We start from the raw sequence: 24,658 nt of genomic DNA on the forward strand, positions 1-24,658 counted from the left end.
TACTCATGCGATTGTCACTCGCTTTCCACGAGCTGTGATTACAAGGTAGCTAGCTAGCTGACGTCCCGTACAAAACTACATTCATCTGAAAATATCAGATGAATTCGCTGTCTTAGTTTACTTTGAAAATAAGACAATATTCGTTTCAGGTTAGCCAGTAACGTTAGTCATAGCTAGTAGTTCTCCAACCAATTAATGTCAATCACAGACAGCTTAGACTGGCTCGCAAAAGAAGGCTAGCTAGCCAGGTTGGCAAAAATACTCGCGTTGACTTGATAATTAATTAGCAGAAAGTTTACACATCGCCAACTAGCAAATGTTCACTTACCTTTTATTAATTCACAGGCTCCTATCAATTCTATGTCGTCTGCCATTTTAAACAAAGTTGAAAGGATAGGAGAATGTTTAAGGCTGTCGAGAGTCATCGACACAAACAAGTTGCTAAGACTGACTAAACTGGTAAAAAAGCTAACTAGTTAATGATATTAGTAAACATTAAAAAATAAAATAAAAAACAGTAGCTCATTTAGTTAGGATAGCGTCTATCCAACTAGTAGCTAAGTTAGCGGTTTGCTAGCAGCCACGCACTTTGCTCTGGCTAAAATAATAAATTAAACGTAATTTGACAATTCGAAATCCATGCCCAAGAAAAAGTAAAGCTCTGCAGCAGAAAATATTTGCGTGCCTCTTGGTTTCATTCAGCGCTGAGGAAAATATCCATGCATTACAAAAAGCAGACGTCCTCTTGACTTATTTCCTACCCAGACAGTGCACAAATCTTTTTCCTGAATCCCTGCCATGATTGCGGATAGTCATTCGACTACAAGCAAACATCTTAAAGGGACATCACATGGTAACCAGAAACCCAATCGCCACACAAAGGCACGTTGCCAGGGCATGGTCTCCCTCAACCAATCAGCGATCAAATACGTTGTCTGAACTCGACAATGGAGGGAAGGACACAGTAAAGAGAGAAGAATAAAAACGTATATGGGTAAACACTGAGGCCTATACCAGTAACACACTTTGATTATGCCTGTTCAACATGGCCCAGTGGATTATTTACAAAAGTTATAGAATGCAGGAAAAAACATCATGACATGCTATAAATCCCCCAGAACTATATAAGTAAATATATAGCTTGATATGAGCAACTGAATTTTCTGTTAATATTGTAACAACCTTTGTCAAACGCCTACTTTAGGTGTTCAATAATTTCAGACCTCTTGGAGTAAAGGCTAATATGTTGGTTGCTGATTTGATTAGATTTGATTTGCTGGACCTAGGATCATGGAGTCAGGGCTATCCCCCGAATTCTCTTCACTGGTGTCAGAAGTGGGATGGTGCTTATTTTATTTTATAAACGCAATACAATATGCAACCAAGCTTGATCTCAGCTTAATCTCATCCTCAATGTTTGATGTATCTTTATATCCAAACATAAGTACTGCCCCTAAAGTACACTGTGACACCAGAATCAGATATAATTATATAATTAGCAATTAGAATACTAATAATAGTATAGTAATAATACAGAAAAAATGTTGTGCAAGACATCTTATAGATAAAACAATAGGTAGCATATTGTTTTTAAATGTGTGCATGTTTTTTTCTGACAAAACGTTTAAACGTGTGTGGCAGATTTCAAAACGCTTAAGCATTTTTTGACTCTGAGAGGAAAATAGAGCCGAACATATTGATAAAAGTAACCCTGTCCTTGAGAAATTTACACCGTAATCAAAAAGTCACACCAGGTTAAGCCTACATGCCTACACATCCCTTATTTTAAGTGTCTAAAATCTTCTATGGGAAAATGAATGGTGTAAAAACCATTGGAACTATTTTCCTGTTTGACCGCTAGGTTTTATGTGTATTATGACTTATACTGTGGTACATGAAACATCCCTCCATTTTACTATGATGTCTTACATGGTCCTGAACCTCCCTATTTGTAAAATGTCTACTGATGTTGCCCTAAAAATAAACACTTTACCCAATAGTATAATGATATTTCCCATTGACTGATCATGTTTTTTCAGATCCCCTAACAATACAGTTTGCAGGTCCATCTGAACTCTGATATTATGACATAATAACAACCATTCATGGGTCGGACTCCAAAAGCAAGCCACCGATGGACAGTACCAGACAATATGTTATTTGATTATGTTTCCTTGAGTCTGAGTCTGCACAAGGCTGACTGTTCAATGCCCCATATACTTAGCATCCTATTTGTATCAAGTATTTTATATAATAGCTTAAATTGAAATTAATGGATTGTTGTGTCAATTGTTGTTTTACAGGGCCTTCGGAAAGTATTCAGACCCCTTCACTTTTTCCACATTTTGCTACGTTACGGCCTTAATCTAAAATTGATTATTTTTTTATCCTCATCAATCTACACACACTACCCCATAATGACAAAGAGAAAACAGTTTAGAAATTCCTTATTACATAAGCATTCAGACCCTTTGCTATAAAATTGAGCTCAGGTGCATCCTGTTTCCATTGATCATTATTAAGATGTTTCTACAACTTGATTGGAGTCCACCTGTGGTAAATTCAAATGATTGGACATTATTTGGAATGGCACACACCTGTCTATATAAAGTCCCACAATTGACAGTGCATGTCAGAGCAAAAACCAAGCCATGAGGTCGAAGGAATTGCCCGTAGAGCTCCAAGACAGGATTGTGTCGAGGCACAGATCTGAGCAAGGGTGCCAAAAAAATGGTGCAGCATTGAAGGTCCCCAAGAACACAGTGGCCTCCATCATTCTTAAATGGAAGAAGTTTGGAACCACCAAGACTCTTCCTAGAGCTGGCCCCCCAGCCAAACGGAGCAATCGGGGGAGAAAGGCCAAGAACCCAACGGTCACTTTGACAGAGCTCCAGAATTACTCTGTAGAGATGGGAGAACCTTCCAGAAGGACAACCATCTCTGCAGCACTCCACCAATCAGGCCTTTATGGTAGAGTGGCCAGACAGAAGCCACTCCTTAGTAAAAGGCACATGACAGCCCACTTGGAGTTTGCCAAAAGGGACCTAAAGGACTCTCAGACCATGAGAAACAAGATTATCTGGTCTGATGAAACCTAGATTGAACTCTTTGGCCTGAATGCCAAGGGTCACGTCTGGAGGAAACCTGGCACCATCCCTACGGTGAAGCATGGTGGTGGCAGCATCATGCTTTGGGGATGTTTTTCAGCGGCATGGACTGGGAGACTTGTCAGAATTGAGGGAAAGATGAACGGAGCAAAGTATAGAGAGATCCTTGATGGAAACCTGCTCCAGAGCGCTCAGGACCTCAGGCTGGGGTGAAGGTTCACCTTCCAACAGGGCAATGACCCTAAGCACACAGTCAAGACAATGCAGGAGTGGCTTCGGAACAAGTCTCTGAATGTCCTTAAGTGGCCCAGCCAGAGCCCGGACTTGAACCCAATCGAACATCTCTGGAGAGACCTGAAAATAGCTGTGCAGCATCGCTCCCCATCCAACCTGACAGAGCTTGAGAGGGTCTCCAGAGAAGAATGGGAGAAACTCCCCAAATACAGGTGTGCCAAGCTTGTAGCGTCATACCCAAGACTTGAGGCTGTAATCACTGCCAAAGGTGCTTCAACCAAGTACTGAGTAAAGGGTCTGAATACTTATGTAAATTGAATATTTTTTTAATTTAAAAATAAATAGATTTGCAACCATTTCTAAAACCCTGTTTTTGCTTTGTCATTATGGGGTATTGTGTGTAGATTGATGCGGATGAAAAAATATTTAATACATTTTAGAATAAAGCTGTAACCTAACAAAATGTGGAAAAAGTCAATTGGTCTGAATACATACCGAAAGGAACTGTATGTCACTTGATAGGAATTTAATAGGATCTCTATGGGTATCATCCTCTCGTGCCAGTATGTATGTGGGTCACCCCCAATGAGAGGGAGTAAGTGAGTGAACTGAAAGCAACCCCTTGTTTTTGTTGCCATCCTGCACAGTTTGGGACTACACAGAATGTATGCCTCCAGAGCTGCTCGAGTCAAAAAAGTCCCATAAATTGACAGAAATATAATCCAGAACATGACCGGGACAAACTCTGGTCTTTCAAGGTAGGCTTTCTTAAATGGATGGTTCACTTATTACCTAGGCTTGTATCAACTCGGGTTTATTTGGTAAGCACAAAATTATGTAAATTTTTATTCTTATTAAACCGTCCTTTAAAGACGGAATCCGCAGTAGGGAAACAGCGTCACTGGCCACCCCTCGGATGTTGTTTTTGTTTTGTTGACGAAGCAGAGCTGAGGAGCGTCGCACAATGCGCACATTTTTTTGTTGCTGCGTCGGGAATGATGTTCAAGGGAGAAAAAAGGTGCTCATTGTATACAGTAACTTCTTTGTAATGTCACAAACGGACGTGGCAGTTTCACTATCTGTGATAGCATGCCTTGATAATAGTAGCTGTTTGTTTCATTTTCATTCAATCACAGGATTGCAATAAAGACCGTGCCTGTTTTCGGTGGAGCTTAGAAGAGACCACATAAAACAAACTCCAATCCCAGATATAATACTCATTGATCCTAGTAAAGATTGATGCCTCTGGCAGCAGTTAGGGAGAGTGTGGTTTTCCATGGATCTAGCTCACCTGCTATGAGAGAGATCCAGACCCGCTGGGGGGCTGATGCTGCGGCTGCAGGCTGGCTCCAGTCACCGTGCTCCTGGGTCCTCCAGGAAGCAACGTCTGACATGCCTTCATTGGGGTGCAGCAAAACGGGAGGTTTGGGGGCCACCCGGGACCTTCAGCGACAACTCTGTGGATCACTGTGCCGCTCCAACCCCAGAATATAAACAAGTCGATGTTTACCAAACGATAGAAAGAGGGGCTTTGTGAGTGCTGTACCCCTGAGCATGCCAGAGGAACACAAAGCTAGCAAGGTGGGATCAGGTAACCACCTCAGGTTACTGCAATGTGATCGGCCCTCACATGGGGCTCCTGTTCCTGTTACACAGCAGGCAAGGTGGGAATTTCAATCTTCCTTGAGTTCACTCTCCGATTGATCAACCACTAATGTGTCATTTACTCTATGTAGATAGAAATCCATCTGCCCTATAAATGCTGCTCACTTGTCATCTGATTGCCGTGCTTTGTATTACGGCATTTCACACACACCATTCATTGACGAGTTGTTTGTATTTGATGTTGAGGCAACTTAATACTCTCCATGTCTGACATCATGGAAAAGAAGGACAAGCAAACCTGTACCTGTAAAGCAGTGGACGGCTCATAAGAATGGCTAGAACGGAGCAAATGGAATGGCATCAAATCATGTGTTTGATACCATTCCACTGATTCCGGTCCAGCCATTACCACAAGCCCGTCCTCTCCAATTAAGGTGACACCAACCTCTGTGCTGTGAAGAGATGGCTTACCTGCACTGTGCAACAAGGAAAGCAATTTCAGACAAGAGAATGTTTGGATGTGCATAGTTTCCTCTCATCAGTTTATTCTAAAGAACCACCAGACAATAGGAGTATTAGATCAAGAGAGTTGTCTTGACAGGGTGTTTTGTGAATTTAAAACAGTGGCGTGATGCAATTTCCCCAACCTCTCAGTGTTGGGTAGTTGAAATAGCACTGGTTTTGAAACACAGGCTTTTATGGCTCTGCCAACTCTGAGTAAATCTTTTCACTTCAGAAGTGTGTTGACAATAATCCCTTATGCAACCATTGTAAGGGCAGTTCAGAAAGGTTAAGCAATGGTTGACGAGGAACAACATAAGTGTGTATATTTGACAAATACAGGTTACAGTATATTGTTTACACTGTACATTTTCAGGCCTGTTCCTACACTATGAACCTGATAAGATTACTATAGTTTGTTTCTCTTGCTTTATTTGCAGTAAAAATGCTTCAACGGCCCTAAAGTCATGTGGTGTTGACATACTGTATCTATCAGCACCGCCACGGTTTGTGAACGCAGAGATGACTGATTGTAGGCCTGCTGTACTGTAGCAAACAAATCTTTCTCATTATCATACTTTCAAGTCCGACATCAGCTCCCTAAATGGTCTTTAAGGTTTGGAACCTTATATTGCATCTGAGAACAGACAAACAGGATGGGTGGAGAAAAACGATGAAAAGATGGAAGGAAACAGGCCAAGATGATAACTGATAAGATTACACAATATCCCCTGCCATGAGTACATAGCCAGGACCTGGGGTGTCCCTGAAATAGACAAAGCAGACTAAAGTTTATATAGTGGTGCTATTATGGGTGTAGTACTTTGGGATTATTTTTTTATTGAGAATTTGTAGTTTTATGTATGTACTGTAAAATCGGTATACAATTCAGTGACTGAGCTACCAATAAAAACTATTTTGTTTCAATCTAAAACAATAGCTTAAAATTAGGAAGTTTGTGACTATCAGCAACACACATAGATTACGGTTGTGAATAACTGGAGATTGAGAAAAAGCTCAATGTTCACAACAACCTCACCAATGAGATGTCCACACATTTGGTGGTGAGTGAAGAGAATTGGATTAGGCCACAAAAATAGCTAAGCAACAAGCCTTGCAGTCAACCCTCAAGCCCTCACACATTAACCACTTTCATAACCACTCAACAAGCAAAGCTAAAACATACCATAGTTGACCTTCTCATTACTTGCGAGAGCTTGTCGAAAAAGTTGTCAAGTAGTTGCAGACGGGAGGAAAAAAAGTCAGCTTTGCTGAGAGAAGTTGCATAAGGTTTTTCACGGGTCTACACTTCACTCCCGAAGACTTAGTTGTCACATGCACAATGAAATGCTCAAGGTGTCTGACTGCATGCTTTCCAGTCTTTCAACCCTGCAGCTATTTCTGCTAATGATCTGGAATAAGAACACCAAGCACCTCAACAGTTGCAATGGCAAAAAGCAAAGGTTCTTGCTGGCGAATCATTAGTTGGCAAGTATAACATGACCATGCTATCAAGCTGGGTCAGCTAGATAGCTAATAACTATCAGACAAGCAACTCCATGCTATGGCTATGTACTCTTCAGCACATTAAGATTCCTGGAACGAGTCATTCACTGGAAATAAATAGTCTCCCGTACTAAAACAGTTTGAATCACTACCATGATATGTAAAGACATGGATTTAATTGTTTAATGCAATGAAGGGGTTATGAGTGATGACAGACATCCAGCTACGCATTTCTGGGGGTGAGAAGATATCTGAATCAATCCATGATATGTCACAAATCCTTTACTCAAGATCATCTTCTGTTCAGAGAAGGCAAAAATAAGGTATTTTATTCATATTTTCTCAAAACAATGTGGAAAACAAATCTCCACATTGTCTTTTAAACATTATCTGACTAATACAGTAGTCAACACAATTCTGCAGTCTAATCTGCATTACCTGAGTGACAAACAATGCACCAAAAAAAATTCTAATAAGTGAAACAATTGACATAAAGGAAAACTCCACCCAAAAACAACATATTGGTATTTGTTTCATTAGTCCATTGTTGTCATAGCCCCTAAATGTTTTGCTTTTCAGCAATCACTTTTTCAAGACATATCTTTCAAAATACAGAAATCCTCCCCGTATGAAGCAAAATGGAACTAGAATGATCAACTAGGGACAGAACATGAACAATGGCTTTTTTTGCCATAAAAGCCTGTATGCACTGAGACTGCTGAAACGTACACCCCTTCTACACAGAAATCTAATGTTTTTATTATAACAGTGTAAGGCATTAATACCCTGAGTTATACAAGCTACGAGGGTAATGACAGTTAATGCAATAGGGGGAAAGGACAACGATGACCAACTGTCATGTGGCTGTGCGTTTGTAAACCAATAATTCATTTGCTTGAATATCGTGCCACGAGGGCCATGATAAATGGTAATATAAATAGAAGCAGCATCCGACCGTTAGGTGACATCACAGTAGTGTCTCCAGTGCCTCTTCTATCCACGGCTGCAGGTGGAGACAACATAAAAGGGCCGGTTAGACACATGGGTGTGGCTAGAAATGAGGGTTGGTGACACCCACTCCTTGGCACTCGATGATGTAGGTGTCATTGCTGGCATTCTCGTCATCTGCCTTGGTCACTGTAAACTTGGCCTGAGAATAAGGAAAGAATGATATAAAAAAGTTGACTTTATAAAACCATGCACTGAGTGCTCATTTTCCCATCAATTGAGTCTTTGGAAATCAATTAAAATGTGTTTTGGACCCACCTGGGTGAGCTGTTCTGCCACATGGATTGCAGTCTTTGTGTGTAGGGTGACTGGGCCAGTGCGGATTCTGGAGATGCCGTTTGCTAAGGCCATGAAAAGGATGAGCTGCCAGAGAGTGAAAGAAGAAGAGTTCAGCAGCTGATTCCAAATAGAGTAAGTTCAAGTGGATACTGTGAGATGGACAGTGAGGCAAGGAGAGGTATGGTGTCAAGCACCCATTCTTAACTTGAATTTGGAAGTATATGTTAATTACAATGATTCTAGTTTACTTACAGGAGGTCACCCAAGCTTGCTTTGTGAAATACCCCTGTGTGTGCGTGGTTCATTGCTAACCTGGTCCTGCAGAAACTCGTCCACACAGCCGTTGTGCCTTATATTCCTGAGCAGCATCTCTGCAGCCTCAAAGCCCACTTTGTCTGGGTACACACCTGAGACATTGGGGGACCAGCGTTAGACAGCCAATCTGCTCAGCACGTGTTATATTTTTTCCCCCAATTATTTTATCTGGGCCCATATTTGTAGCGTCTAAGAGCAGAAGTGCTGATCTAGGATCAGGCCTCCCTAGAAGAATCCAATCATATTATGATCTAAAAAGCAAAACTGACTCCAAATCAACAGATATTTTACTCTTAGAAGATTTGAGAATACTGGCCCAGAGGTTATCGGTGTGCGAGGGTGTGCCAGAGAGTCACAGGGGAGGTGCAAACCAGGTCATTGGATAGAGCTGGGTTGGATATTTAAATTATTCAGATACATACACTTCCTAACTCTGCCCCCAATAGAACAAACTTTTGTTCATGTAACGGTCACAACATTAAAAAAAACAACCTACAGATGCATATGATAGCAATTGAAAAATGTTAGCCAACAACATTTTCCTTTTTCTCAATATTTCCCTATTCTCTGCTGTTGACCGCTTACCTTATATGGCTTTAGCAATGCTTATGTTGAAGCACAACTTTACTCACCATCCAAGCTTATATACAGTTTCTCATCATAACATTGTCAAGCATGTCTTTCTTTGTAGAACGTTGCCCACTAGTGGTACATATTGGTCTGTACACTTCACTTCAAAGACCAAACAAGCATAAGAACAATGGATTTCTCACCTTTCTTGCCAAGAGCTGACCCTGCAAATATACAGCCTGTGGAAGACTCTGCGATGATTCTGGGGAGAATAGAGACACCATATCAAAAATGTGGTAGAGGTGGATAGCATTTAAGATGACAGACAACCCATGGCAGTTCTGTTGAAAGTAACCTTCTCTATTGTCTATCCACCAAACTAGGGACACAAAACATTATGCAAGCCATCAGTCTACCGTCATGACTTTCCCTCCTGGGTGAGGAGCAAAGATACGCCCTCCCACCCCCTCCTCTCTCTCGCACATACTATTCTCCTCCTTAAATTGTATCATTTATTTACATATTAGGGTACCTGAGGATTGATTAGAAACATTGTTTGACTTGTTTGGACAACGTTTATTGGTAACTTTTGGGATTCATTTGTATGCATTTTGAACGAGGGAAACCGGTGGATTACTGAATCAAGTGCACCAACTAAACTGACTTTTTTTGGGATATAAAGGACTTTATCGAACAAAACAAACAGTTGTAATGTAGCGGAGACCCTTGGGATTGCAAACAGAGGATGATCTTCAAAGGTAAGGGATCTATTTCTGACTTTTGTGACACCTCTGCTTGTTTGGAAAATGTTTATAATGCTTTTTTACGCGGGGCGCTGTCCTCAGATAATCGCATTGTATGCTTTCACTGTAAAGCCTTTTTGAAATCTGATAAAGCGCCTGGATTAACAAGAGGTTAAGCTTCTAAACGATGTAAGACACTTGTATTTTCATGAATGGTGAATTTTACATTTTGAATTTCTCGCTCTGCAATTTCACCGGATGTTGGCTAGCGTCCCACTGATCCGCAAGAAGTTAAGGACGATAAAACTAAATAACTATCTCTGAAAGTGTACGCATTCATAGGGTCAGGTTTACATCTAAATGTTGTACAACAGATGATTAAATATGAAACAATTTGTGAGAAGATGAAATGTGATTTTAACCTTCTAAATTAGATAATTTTTTTATATAAAAACCTTTTGCCAAGTCAGTAACCACGCCCTTCAAGGTGAGTGCATAAAAGGATTCCTAATGAAATTTACAGTAGACCAGAAAACGTGGAGCGGTGGCAACACATTGAAATGGTTGCAATTTAAATATACACCAGTACATTGCCGCGTAGCTACTGGCGTTTTAACTTCTTGACGCTACCCATCCCTGTAGCGGGATAATTGTCATCAACAACCGCTGAATTGCATAGCGCCACATTCAAAAAATATTACTAAAAATATTTATATTCATGAAATCACAAGTGCAATATTGCAAAACACAGTTTAGCCTTTTGTTAATCCACCTGTCGTCTCAGATTTAGAAAATATGCTTTACAAGCGAAAGCAATCCAAGCGTTTGTGTAAGTTTATCGATTGCTCGACTAAACATTATGTACACTTAGCATCAAGTAGCTTGGTCACGAAAATCAGAAAAGCAATAAAATTGATCGTTTACCTTTGATGATCTTCGGATGTTTTCACTCACGAGACTCCCAGTTACACAATAAATGTTCCTTTTGTTCCATAAAGATTATTTTATATTCAAAATACCTCTGTTTGGCGCGTTGTTCAGAAATCCACAGGAAAGAGCGGTCACAACAACGCAGACAAATTCCAAATAGTATCCGTAATGTCCACAGAAACATGTCAAACATTTTTTATAATCAATCCTCAGGTTGTTTTTAAAATATATAATCGATAATATATCAACTGCAACTGTCTTTATCAGTAGGAGAGGGAGAGGCAATGGCTGCCCAATCTCTGTTGCGCGAGCAAAACTCACGCGAACACCTGACGCGATGTTATCTTTCTCGCTCATTTTTCAAAATAAAAGCCTGAAACTGTCTAAAGACTTGACACCTTGAGGAAGCGATAGGAAAGGAATCTGGTTGATATCCCTTTAAATGGAGCTTAGGCAGGCTATGGAACATGGAGCTTTCAAAATAGAAGCCACTTCCTGGTTTGATTTTCCTCAGGTTGCCCCTGCAATATCAGTTATGTTATACTCAAGACAATATTTTGTGTTTTCTATCCTAATCTGTCAATTATATGCATATTCTAGCATATGGGCCTGAGAAATAGGCCGTTTACATTGGGAACGTTATTTTTCCAAACATAAAAATAGTGCCCCCTAGCTTCAAGAGGTTAAACTACTAGCCCAGTATACGTGCAGCACGAGCTGAATACATGACAAATGGTCTAAAACTACACGACCCACTACAAGACCCTCCAATCTAACGAACACTTCCAAAACAAAGAAAGACGACAACAAATACAAAGGACACTGTGACCTCTGGTGGACAAACCAGAGACTTCTGTCGAATGACTCCCAATAGATGGACCGGGCAATTTCAACAGAGACAACAAAGACATACAAGCGTAAATATATATACACATTGCAATTATTTTTGAATGAGCGGTCGTTCATGTGCAAAGTATTCATATTCCCATGAGCATAGCTTCACACGCATGTATAATAAATTAATATGCCCCTCCCTTTTCATTGTGTACCAAGCTGTCATATCAGGTTAGTCCACTAGGGACTTTTCATTGCATTATGCTAGTATTCAACATATAATCTATCGTGTGTGTGTTTATGTAATTCTGTGTGATTATTTAGTTACACAAATTGTCTTAATTATTTACTATTACTGAAACATTTAGACTAGGGTTCATGCAGATTTGAAGTCAACGACATTCAGAAAGACTGATATGAGGTAATAATAATACTAATAATTAATGGATGACTAATTTTACAATATATTCTGATATTCTTTAGTTAATTCGGGAAACGGTAACTCATGAAACAAACTTTGTGGTGCCCCAAGATTGCTAATGAGTTAATTGTTACATGATTAATTTAATCACGTAATAATTAAACAGTTAACTGATTTGATAAAATAACCATCACGATAGTCACGTCACTACCTATGAAGCATGTTCAGATGACACCCAATGTCCTCCACTAGTGCAACTGTTTTGACAAAGATCTTCACAGAAAACATTACCATTGATTGTGATTGATCCAGGTTTACTGAGGTCATACAGGTATAGACAACTTTTAACAGTGTTTACAGGTTTATCTGGTGTCCCTCTAATTCTCCCATCGCTCTCTCCTCCCGGAGGACCATCTGGACTGATGACTCCTGGGTGTCCCTAGTCCACCTGGTTGTGCCTCTGATCCAGTTTCTGTGGCGATGGAAAACCTGACCTGTTCCCCAGAGGTGCTACTTTGTCCCGGACCTGTGGTTAGACCCTCCCTCCCCCTACCCCATCTGCTGTCTCGACCTCAAAGCCAACAGACATTTACTCCTGAGGTACTGAACTGTTGCACCCTCTACAACCACTGATTATTATTTGACCCTGTTGGTCATCTATGAACGTTTAAACTTCTTGAAGAACGATCTGGCCTTAATGGCCATGAACTCTTATAACCTCCACCCGGCACAGACAAAAGAAGACCCCTCAGAGCCTGGTTCCTCTCTAGGTTTCTTCCTAGGTTCCTGCCTTTCTAAGAAGTTTTTCCTAGCTACCATGCTTCTACATCTGCATTGCTTGCGGTTTGGAGTTGAGGCTAGATTTCTGTATAAGCACATTGTGACATCTGCCAATGTAAAAAGGGCTTTATAAATACATTTGAGTGATAATGCAATGGTTAATGTCATGTAAATACGCTCACATGATGCCGTTGCCGCTTCCACAGGCCATGTCCTTCTCCTGCAGTGTTTGAATGTTGATGTAAAGGTCCTTTATCTCTCGCCTGATAACTCTTGTTGCAGTCGTGGCCATGTCCTTGGCAAGCTGGAGGAAAAGGAGTATTTGAGCTCACTCAAATCTGATCTCAGAAACTACTTCATTTTATCATGTGCATTTAAGTCCAGAGGGGTAGCAGACGGACAGGAAACTTCTCCATCACATGCATTTCACCTGTCCAGAAAGGTCTAATCCGTTGTTTGTAAGTACACAAGTGGAATAAGGACCAAACCGCAAAATTTCAATTTTACTTTGTCACATGCGCCGTATACAACAAGTGTAGACTTCACCGTGAAAAGATTATACAAGGAGTACCGGTACCGAGTAAATGTGCTGGGGTACAAGGTAGTTGAGGTAATATGTACATGTAGGTAGGGCTAAAAGTAATCGCTACAGTACTACATTAAATACATGCTCCGGTATTTTGGTGACTACCTCCTTATTTGGGCTGGATGTGTCAATGTGTAGCTCATACATGAAGATTTTTTATTTAACCCTTATTTTCCCAAGTACGTTGACGGAGAACACATTCTCATTTACAGCAACAATCTCGGAAATAGTTACAGGGGAGAGGGGTGAACGAGCCAATTGTAAGCATAATGTCTTACCTCAATTAGCCACGAAATCACTAGTTTGAAAGAAACGTTCTCTTGAAGCCGCGCCATTTCCCCTAAATTTCCACCCTATGTGGGCCAGCCCCGTAGGAATTTGAGTTCTTCGCAAAGAGCTTCAGCCCCTCGCATTTGAGTGACAGCTACCAAAAGGTCTGCCCAGCGTTAACCAATAAGGTTGCAGGGCAGGGCCAACAGCTCAGTGGACACAGCAGAGAGAGAGCCGGAGAGCAATGACGTTGTGCACATGACATAGTACACAGAATCTCTTTCATACATAGCCACAGATTGTCTTTTTTGTTCGTTTCTTTGCATTGTTTGGAACTTAGATTTTTTACTTATTTTGTGCATAATGTTGCTGCAACCGTCTCTTATGACCGGAAAAAACTTCTGGACATCAGAACTGCGATTACTCAACACGAACTGGCAGGATCCTTTTTTCCCTTTAACGAGTCTGACAGGAATGACATACTGCTTTCCCGGGAACAGGCCCAGATCCCCGTCATTTGCATGAAGAGAAGGTGGAGAAAAACAGGCTGGAGGGCAGGCTGCATTCTGAGAATTCGTAGGCCAACGAATAAAACCCCACTGCCTTCCATTCAGCTAGCAAACGTGCAATCTTTGGAAAGTAAAATCGATGACCTACACGGAAGATTAAACTACCAACGGGACATTCAAAACTGTAAAATCTTATGCTTCACGGAGTTGTGGCTGAATGACAACATTATAAGCGTATAAGTTATACGCTGTACTGGCAGGAACAGCGGCGTCTGTTAAGACAAGGGGAGGCAGACTATGTATTTTTGTAAACAAGAGCTGGTGCACGATATCTAAGGAAGTCTCAAGATTTTGCTTGCCTGAGTATCTCTTGATAAGCTGTAGACAACACTATCTACCAAGAGTTTCTGTATTTTTCATAGCTGTCTACATACCACCACAGACTGAGCTGCATTCCATCATAAGCAAACAGGAAAACACTCCCCAGAGGCGGCGCCACTCTTGGCTGTGGACTTTAATACAGGGAAACTTAAAATCACCCTCCATTTGGCAAATCTGACCATAATTCTATCCTCCTGAAACCTGCATACAAGCAAAAATTAAAGCAGGAAGCACCAGTGACTAGATCACCACATCAGTCATTGGCTTCATCAATAAGAGCATCAATGACGTCGTCCCCACAGTGACCGTACGTACATACCCCAACCAGAAGCCATGGATTACAGGCAACATCTGCACTGAGCTAAAGGCTTGAGCTGACGCTTTCAAGGAGCGGGACTCTAATCCGGAATCTTATAAGAAATCCCGCTATGGCCTCCGACAAACCATCAAACAGGCAAAGCGCCAATACAGGACTAAGATCGAATCGTACTACACCGGCTCTGATGCTCGTCGGATGTGGCAGGGCTTGCAAACCATTACAGATGATAAAGGGAAGCACAGCCGAGAGCTGCCCAGTGACACAAGCCTACCAGATGAGCTAAACTACTTCTATGCGCGCTTCGAAGCAAATAACACTGAAAGATGCATGAGGGCACCAGCTGTTCCGGAAGACTGTGTGATTACGCTCTCTGCAGCCAATGTCAGTAGGACCTTTAAAACAGGTTAACATTCACATGGCCGCACAGAACGGATAACCAGGACGTGTACTGCGAGCCTGCGCTGACCAACTGACAAGTGTCTTCACTGACATTTTCAACTTCTCCCTGTCTGAGTCTGTAATACCAACATGTTTTAAGCAGACCACCATAGTCGCTGTGCCCAAGAACACTAAGGTAACCTGCCTAAATGACGACCAACACAAAGCACTCACATCATTTGCATACTGCGCTGACAGATCCACAGATGATGCAATCTATTGCACTCCACACTGCCCATTCCCACCTGGACAAAAGTAACACCTATGTAAGAATGCTATTCATTGACTACAGCTCAGCGTTCAACACCATAGTGCCCTCCATCAAAGCTCATCAATAAGCTAAGAACCTGGGACTAAACACCTCCCTCTGCAACTGGATCAGGAACTTCCTGATGGGCTGCCCCCAGGTAGTAAGGGTAGGTAACAACACATCCTGATCCTCAACACAGGGGCCCCTCAGGGGTGCGTGCTCAGTCCCCTCCTGTACTCCCTGTTCACTCATGACTGCATGGCCAGGCACGACTCCAATCGTTAAATTCGCAGATGTCAGAGACCTGGCCATGTGGTGCCAGAACAACATCCTCTCCTTCACCATGATCAAGACAAAAGGAGAGGATTGTGGATTACAGGGAAAAAAGGACTGAGCATGCCCCCATTCTCATCGAAGGGGCTGTAGTGGAAAAGGTTGAGAGCTTCAAGTTCCTTGGTGTCCACATCACCAACAATCTAACAAGGTCCAAGCACACCAAGACAGTCGTGAAGAGGGCATGACAAAACCTATTCCCCCTCAGGAGACTGAACATATTTGGCATGAGTCCTCAAAGGGTTCTACAGCTGCACCATCAAGAGCATCCGGACTGGTTGCATCACTGCCTGCCTGGTATGGCAACTGCTCAGCCGCCGACTGCAAGGCACTAGAGGGTAGTGCGTCACTGGGGCCAAGCTTCCTGCCATCTAGGACCTATATACCAGGCAGTGTCAGAGGAAGGCCCTAAAAAAATTGTCAAAGACTCCAGCCACCCTAGTCATAGACTTTCTCTCTGCTACCGCACGGCAAGCGGTACCGGAGCACCAAGTCTAGGCTTCCAAACAGCTTCTACCCCCCAAGCCATAAGACTCCTGAACAGCTAATCACATGCCTACCCAGACTTATTGCATTACCCCCCCCCCCCCTTACACCACTGCTACTCTCTGTTATTGAAGTGACTATGCATAGATAATAACTCAACCTACATGTACATCTTACCTCAATTACCTCGACTATCCAGTGCCCCCCCGCACATCGACTCTGTACCGGTACCCCCCTGTATAGTCTCACCATTGTTATTTTACTGTTGCTCTTTAATTACTTGTTACTTTTATTTCTTATTCTTATTATTGGTTAGGGGCTCATAAGTAAGCATTTCACTGTAAGCTCTACACCTACTAATCTCGCCTACTAATCTCCCTACAACCCCCCTCCGGGTCTCTGATCACTATTTTGCTTCCTTTTCGGTCTCCCTTTCCTCAAACCCTAGCTACTCAGCCCCTACCCAGACGGTCATGCACCGTCGCAATTGTCGCTCTCCCACTACTCCTCCTCTATCCTATCATCTCTCCCTTTTATTAAATCCTTCTTCGGGCCTCCCGGGTGGCACTGTGGTCTAAGGCACTATCTCAGTGCTAGCTGTGTCACCAGAGATTCTGGTGATTCTGGAGGTCCATGGAGCGACGCACAATTGGCCCAGCGTCATCCGGGTTAGGCAGGGTTTGGCCGGCAGGGATATCTTTGTCTCATCGCGCACTAGCGGCTCCTGTGGCGGGCCGGGTGCAGTGCACACTGACCAGGTCGCCAGGTGTACGGTGTTTCCTCCGACACATTGGTGCGGCTGGCTTCCGGGTTGGATGTGCATTGTGTCAAGAAGCAGTGCGGCTAGGTTGGGATGTGTTTCAAGAGGACGCATGGCTCTCGACCTTCGCCTCTCCTGAGTCCGTACGGGAGTTGCAGCGATGAGACAAGACTAACTACTACCAACTGGTTCCCACGAAATTGGGGAGGGAAAAAAAGGGCTAATTTTTTTTTTTTTTTTAATCCTGTCTCCTGATTCTGCCTCGTCGACCCTACTCTCCCCGCCCTTTCCGCATCCTATGACTCGCACTGTCCCTTATCCTCCTGGCCGGCTCAGCCCCCCCCCCACTACGTGGCTGAGTGACTCATTGCGAGCTTACAGAACAGGGTTGCGGGCAGCTGAGTGAAAATGGAGGGAAACTAAACTTCCGCAGGACCTATCATACTTTCACTCCCTCCTCTGAGGGAAAGGGTGATACCTTGTCAGTTGTACAATTGAATGCCTTCAACTGAAATGTGTCTTACGCATTTAACCCAAACCCTCGGAATCAGAGAGGCTGCCTTAATCGACATCCACGTCTTCGGCGCCCTAGGAACAGCGGGTTAACTGTATTGTTCAGGGGCCGAACAACAGATTTTTACCTCCTCTTCTGTATCTGCCAATAAAGCCACTTTCTATCACTATAAATCTCAAGCTTCTGCCTCTAACCCTAGTTAACTCTTTTCAACCTTCTCCTCGCTCCTTAATCCTCCACCCCCTCCCCGGACAACTTTGTCAGCCACTTTGAAAAGAAGGTTGAAGACATCCGCTAGTCATTCACTCAGCCTATTGATTCAACTGGTCCACTCACACAGAACTTCCCTACGCCGTGAAACTAGGGAGGTCTGACTGCCCAACAACCTGCCCGCTTGAACCCCTCCCCTCCTCCAGAACATCTCTGGAGACCTTCTCCCTGTCCTCACTTCCCTCATCAATTAATCCCTGACCTTGACCTCAAAACGTCTGGAGACGCTCCCCTCCTCAAAAATACAACACTTAAATCTTTCCAAAACACTTTGTCTGATCAACTCCGATAACCAGTCAGACTTCAAGACTGGTCACTCAACCAAGACTGCTCTTTTGTGTCACAGAGGCTCTCCATACTGCCATAGCTTACTTTCTCTCTCCTCTGTTCTCATCCTCTAATCTAGCCACTGCCTTTGACACCGTGAACCATCAGATCCTTTTTTTAACACCTTTATTTAACTAGGCAAGTCAGTTAAGAACAAATTCTTATTTTCAATGACGGACTACGGTTAACTGCCTTGTTCAGGGGCAGAACAACAGAGTTTTACCTTGTCAGCTCGGGGATTCGATCTTGCAACCTTCTGGTTGCAAGATCATCCCGCTTCGCTGCAATCTCCACTGGCATCCAGTCGAAGCTCGCATCCACTACAAGACCATGGGGCTTGTATACAGAGCAGCACGAGGACCTGCCCTTCCCTACCTTCAGGCTATGCTCAAACCCTACACCCCAACTCCGTACAGCCACCTCTGGTCTCTTGGCCCAACCACCCCTACAGGAGGGCAGCTTCCGCTCATCCTGGTCCAAGCTCTTCTCCTGACACCCCAATGGTAGAAGAAGCTTCCCCCTGAAGCTAGGAAAGCAGAGTCCCTGCACATCTTCCAAAAGCACCTGGAACCCTACTTCTTCAAGGACTATCTTAAATAACCCCTCTCCTTTTTACGTGTGCCTTTTTAAAATGTATTTCTGTCCTTGAGCTGTTCTTGTCTAATGATGTTCTGTATAATGTCATTCTGTATTGTTTCATGTTTAGTGTGGACCCCAGGAAGAGTAGCTGCTGCTTTTGCAACAGCTAATGGGGATCCTAATAAATACCAAATACCTTGTTTTTAATAATACAATAACTTTCCTGAACCAGCACTTCACAAAAGTCTTGCCATAGATTTTCAAGCAGATTTAAGTCAAAACTGTAACTTGGCCACTTAGGAACATTGTCTTTTTGGTAAGCAACTCCAGTGTACATTTGGCTTTATGTTGTAGGTTATTGTCCCACTGAAAGATTAATTCCTTTCCCAATGTCTGGTGTAAAGCAGACTGAAGCAGGTTCTCTTTTATTGTGCCTGTGCTTAGCTCAGGATTTTCCAAACTCTGTCCTCTGGACCCCAAAAGGTGCACGTTTTGGTTTTTGCCCAAGCACTACACAGCTGATTCAAACAATCAACTAATCATCAAGCTTTGATCACTTAAATCAGCTGTGCAGTGTTGGGGCAAAAACCAAAACGTGTACCCGTTTGGGTCCTGAGGAAGTGGGAAACACTGGCTTAGCTCAATCCTGTTTGATGCAGTCACCACCATGCTTGAAAATAAAGGAGGCAGTTACTCAGTGATGTATTGGATTTGCCCCCAAACATAAGGCTTTGCATTTAGGCCAAAAATAATAATTCCTTTGCCGTGTTTTCTTCCTCGGTTGTTTTCGCCCATCATAGCCATTGAACTCTGCAGCAGTTTTAAAATCCCTAATGGCGAGTCCATTTAACTTGCGATTTGTTAAGCCAGTTAGCCTAACAAAAAAAAATTGTAATTTGTAAAATGAGTAGAATTCTCTTTTCACTTTGACATTATGGAGTATTTTGTGTAGATCAATTACAAAAAAAAAAATACAATTAAATCTTCTTAAATCCCACTTTGTAACGCAACAAGACGTGAAAAAAAAGTTCAAGCTGGTGTGGAGTTTCTATAGGCACTGTATAACAGTAACTTAAAGTAAAATGCATAGGCAACTCTAACCCAAAGCCATTGCTTGGTATGGTACCTTATAGGGTAAAACCCCAGCAACAAAGGACCTTCCATAGATCTTGGAGATGGTTCCTCGTTCGGTCATGTTGACAGGGCTCAGCTCGCTCACTGGGCTAACCTTAGCCACCACCTCACCTCCGCCTTTGGGGTAGTAGCCCCTATTCAAGACAAGAACATGCACGCATGGTTATATTTTGGGGACCAGGCAGTATTTTTTACACCAACACTAATCTAACAGGGAGGACGATACTAACCTCATTCTCAAGTCACAGTTGAAATGTACACCAAACTTCTCCACAATGGGCTTGAATACCTGGGGGAAAATGTAAAACTGACTTTAGGAGTACATATAACGGTAACACAAAGAAACTAACTTAAAAATAAGTAGATGGCAAATAAGAGGATGTTTAGTGACAGTCATAAACCAAGTAGTCCATCTTTGTGCCTGTCTATAGACAAGGTATTTAAGAATTTGTGAGAACTAAAATTCATGATTTCCCATGAACACAACCCACATTACGGCAGAGTAGCCTAGTGGTTAGAGCGTTGGACTAGTAACCGAAAGGTTGCTAGATCAAATCCCCGAGCTGATGAGGTAAAAATCTGTCGTTCTGCCCCTGAACAAGGCAGTTAACCCACTGTTCCTAGGCCGTCATTGAAAATAAGAATTTGTTCTTAACTGGCTTGTCTAGTTAAATAAAAGGTCAAATAAATGTTAAAAATTACAGCCACTGGTACCTCTCCCAACACAGGTTAAGGTTAGCCATACCTTGATGGTGTAGTCAATCTGCGGGGCCATATCCGCGTTGGTGCCCCCCTTCAGACAGAGCTCAGAGGGGCCATCAGCATACAGGGCACAGGGTAGAGAGACCTGCAGCAGCAGCCCCACACTCCTGGAACAGAGCAAGATAGAAGTATGAGATAGATTGACTAGGTTTCCCCTTTACCTTCCCTGTTGTACAACTAAATGCATTCTACCAAAATAAACCCAAAACCTCTGAATCAGAGAGGTGCCCCCCGCTGCCTTAAAAATCGACATCATAGGTGCCCAGGGAGCAGTTGTTGTCTGCCTTGCTCAGAACGGCAGATTTTTCCACCTTGCCGGCTCAGGGGATTCAAACGAGTGATCTTTTGGTTACTGGCCCAACGCCCTTAAACGCTAAGCTATCTGCCGCCCCAGGAGACTAACAGGGGGTTCCATACTCCCAAATGTAAATATCCCCCATCGTTATACACAAAATGAATTTCCATTTAAAAATTGACACTGAAGTATATTGTATCGTCTGAGGCAAAATGTTTTTTTTCCTGCTATTTTGTGAAATTGTCTAACTCTACATAATTTTGGGTAATGTTTATATGGATATCAAGTATCATGTCAGCTTGATAGTAACAAGGTTTTTAACAAGTGCATTTGGATAGCCATCCACAGCTCTGTCTTTCTTTGGGGCGGCAGGTAGTGTTTAGAGCATTGGGCCAGTAACAGAAAGGTTGCTAGATCGAATCCCCGAGCTGACAAGGTAAAAATCTGTCATGCCGCCCCTGAACGAGGCTGTTCACCCACTGTTCCTTCATTGTAAATAAGAATTTGTTCTTAACTGCCTTGCCTAGTTAAATAAATTATTGTCTGAGATTAGGAACCAAAAACTGTCTGTCCCATACTCCCATTGAATGTGTGCCGTCAGGAATAACGGTGGTGCAGCCTAACATGATTTACCCTGCCGTTTGTGGGTCTGCGGTGTGATTCCCAGCTTTTATTTTCCCAGGGGTGAGTGTGACTTCTGTAGATCCCACTGAGCCTCCCTCAAGATTTCCACAACAAATGTCCCTCACCAACTCCAACCCCGACAGATGCTGTGGTCTAGTAGTGAAAAGGGGAAGGGGGGCAAGAGGTTAACAATGAAAGGAAAAAAACGTAGCCATTTCAATTGAATAATGACAATATGTAGGCTATGATATCATCTGCACTGAATGACACAAGGCAATGAGGGAAAAGTTTTCTAGTTCAGTTGTTGATAGAAATAAGTCAATGTGCCATGTGCTTGCACATTACCAACAAAGGATCACATGAAAAATATAGCTATGGGGGTGGGCATCTGCTATTAAATATGAAACAAAAGATAAGACAAGTTATAGACCATGGGCTGTAAAACAGTTAATTGTCAGATTAAAGTTGACGCTCTATCTGCTTGGAAAATAAAGGTCCTTTAAACCAACTTTGCTTTGTTTTCTGATTGACTAAACTTCTGTCTGGAGACGCCGGCGATTGCCCCAGGGCTATAGACTGCAACTCGAATGAAGCTTTCTTATATTAGTAGGATGACATGTGGCTTTTGTTGTCGTCTAGCCAGCTACATACTCTACAAATTCATGACATGGATTTAGGAAATGAATACCTTAATCCTGGTGTACCTCTACCTGCGCGAATTTTGTTTATTCTGATGGAAGCGCCGTTGATGCAACTCAGTGCGGCAGATACTCTCAAAATTTGCCCGCCCTGAAAGAGGACAAAACATAATATACATAGTAAAAACATATTCTAAGTTCAATGTCAAATCATGTTGATAAAATATGTAGTATAAAATGTATTTTAATCGTCTGAAATACTCACACCCTCCATTATACTTCCGTCCATTTCCACCATTGCTGCGGCCATTTTTGAAACAAGAAGAAAAATATTTATGTTTTTCAATGACTTCTCCACTATAAGAAATGTATGATGTCTGTCCCTAAAGATATGAAAACACGCAAATGTGGATGCTCTGCTCTGAAGTAGCTTTTTACAGCGTTTGATGTAACACACTCCGCCGGCGTCTGGGGTAGCTACTCCAATTGTGAACTTCCCCCAACCGTCACTGCGCAGTGCGGTAGTTATCAATGAAAGCAATTTCTTATTACTTGGGAGAGAAAAAAGGAAAATCCCACAACGATACGAAAAAACGGGTTATATTTGAACTGCGATGTTCACGTGTTATTCACATTTTTCCATGAAATGTTGCTCAGCATTAAGGCTGCTACTCTTGATCGTGTTGACTGTTAGCACATGCGCAATTGTGATCAGCAAGCAATCAATTGACTCACCCCCTCCCTCCCTGTTCAAAGTTGGAAAAGTAGTGGTGTGAAAGGCCTAGAAAAAATACTAAAAATCATAACAATTAATTAATGCATAGGCATTAAAGGGATGGTTTACCAAAATTACATTGGTGTCCTTACCTTAGATATTTAGCATTTTCGTGCTTCATGACCAATGAATTGTGTAATTCAACCGCCCTTTAATACGCATTACAGTGTGTGTGTGTGTGTGTGTGTGTGTGTGTGTGTGTGTGTGTGTGTGTGTGTGTGTGTGTGTGAAAGAGAGCGAGAGAGCATTTAAGTCATGGCATTGCAACGAGCAACACCGCAGATATTGAGATGAGCGAGATGCAAGACATTGCTCTCACACGGTCACACACAGTATCTGCGCAAGCGCGCATGTTCGCTTCACACTGTTACAGCTTAAAAGCCACGGGACTGAAACAGCGGAGAAGTTGAGCCTCGGGCTTGTTGAAGGAAATTGACCTAATATGCTGTTTACTTTCTGCATCTACGTCATATTGCTGAGTCTACCTTAATAAACACTGCCACATAGGTACAGTATGTTCCTGGCATTTTTGGCATTTTGACTAGTAGCAAGTAGAATATTTGTCTTGGGGTCAGAGGAGCCAGGTTTTTGCCCCATTCAGCACACCAAAAATAATACTGGATGCACTTGCACCCAATAAACATATCCATATGTTAGCACAGACATTCTATTAGGAAGATTTTCCTATGCAGTCAAGGCTCTGTCTCCTCCTCTGATCAGGTTGGATACTCTTATTGGATAAGCAACAAACACCCACATCCCTTTGTTGTTGAGATGCATCAAAACACAAAGTTCAACAGTGGTTGCAGACCTTGTCTTTGGATAGGCATCCCATTGTTTGATTGGTTCCCAGTTTTAAAATGTATATCACATTCATAACCCATACAAAACCCATTCATAACCCATACATAACCCATTCATAACCCATACATAACACATTCATAACTCATATTTCACCCATTCAAAACCCAAACATAATGCATTCATAACCCATACATAACATATTAATAACCTATAATAACCTGACGCATTCATAACATACATAGCCCACTCATAACCCATACATAACCCATTCATAACCCATACATAACCCATTCATAACCCATGCAAAACACATTGATTAGCAGCACTTGATCATTTTGCATGTTCAAATCTGCAGTATAACAAACAAACTACATTTACTGTGTGATATACCGGAAATATCAACTTGTGGTTGTTATTGACAATGAATGTGTTATTAATGTAACAGGGTTGGTTATGTTTCCACTTGACACAGCAGAAATATATTTATATTAATTGATTGAATTTAAATATCAATAAGGTTTTATGCCATTGGTTACGTTTGCAGATAGGGGAAGATTGCGAACATTAAATTCTCCTTAGTCTTATATTGACATGCAAGCGGTAGGTCACGTTCTGAAATTCTATATTCTATTTTCATATTTACAATATGTACGAGTTCACTATGTACACGTCCTAATGTATATACACTGAACAAAAATATAAACGCAAGATGTAGTGTTAGTCCCATGTTTCATAAACTGAAATTAAAGAGCCCACAAATGTTCCATATGC

At 42.2% G+C, this 24,658-nt stretch overlaps 2 protein-coding genes across 9 annotated transcripts in view; both read right to left on the reverse strand.

Moving 5' to 3' along the window:
* The window catches only part of LOC139366576 (dual specificity protein phosphatase CDC14AB-like), a 64,023-nt gene extending 63,168 nt beyond the window's left edge, over positions 1-855 (reverse strand). For 3 of the 7 annotated variants that reach the window (XM_071104626.1, XM_071104536.1, XM_071104274.1), the window contains exon 1: positions 329-843. In XM_071104626.1, coding sequence (XP_070960727.1) covers positions 329-425 — 97 coding nt within the window. In that variant the 5' untranslated portion in view covers positions 426-843. Of the gene's footprint in view, positions 1-328 lie in introns of all 7 variants that reach the window. The other 4 variants (XM_071104415.1, XM_071104493.1, XM_071104339.1 and 1 more) reach the window with 4 other exon arrangements.
* A 6,237-nt stretch (positions 856-7,092) lies between these two features.
* LOC139366976 (RNA 3'-terminal phosphate cyclase-like) lies at positions 7,093-23,236 on the reverse strand. Of its 2 annotated transcripts, XM_071104925.1 has the most exons (12): positions 23,176-23,236; positions 22,574-22,608; positions 22,359-22,459; positions 21,680-21,823; positions 20,735-20,858; positions 20,220-20,278; positions 19,982-20,123; positions 13,016-13,137; positions 9,329-9,387; positions 8,553-8,647; positions 8,220-8,324; positions 7,093-8,103 (listed from the first exon to the last, which is right to left on the reverse strand). In XM_071104925.1, exons 2-12 carry the CDS (start codon positions 22,604-22,606, stop codon positions 8,005-8,007), a joined length of 1,083 nt encoding a protein of 360 aa, XP_070961026.1. In that variant the 5' UTR covers positions 22,607-22,608; positions 23,176-23,236; the 3' UTR covers positions 7,093-8,004. The 2 variants fall into 2 exon arrangements, with proteins under 2 accessions (XP_070961026.1, XP_070960934.1); XM_071104833.1 differs by lacking the exon at positions 23,176-23,236 and having other exon boundaries at positions 22,574-23,021.
* Positions 23,237-24,658: the final 1,422 nt, after the last annotated feature.

This window comes from Oncorhynchus clarkii, chromosome 1, assembly GCF_045791955.1.
Source record: "Oncorhynchus clarkii lewisi isolate Uvic-CL-2024 chromosome 1, UVic_Ocla_1.0, whole genome shotgun sequence".
NCBI classification, from domain to species: Eukaryota; Metazoa; Chordata; class Actinopteri; order Salmoniformes; family Salmonidae; genus Oncorhynchus; species Oncorhynchus clarkii.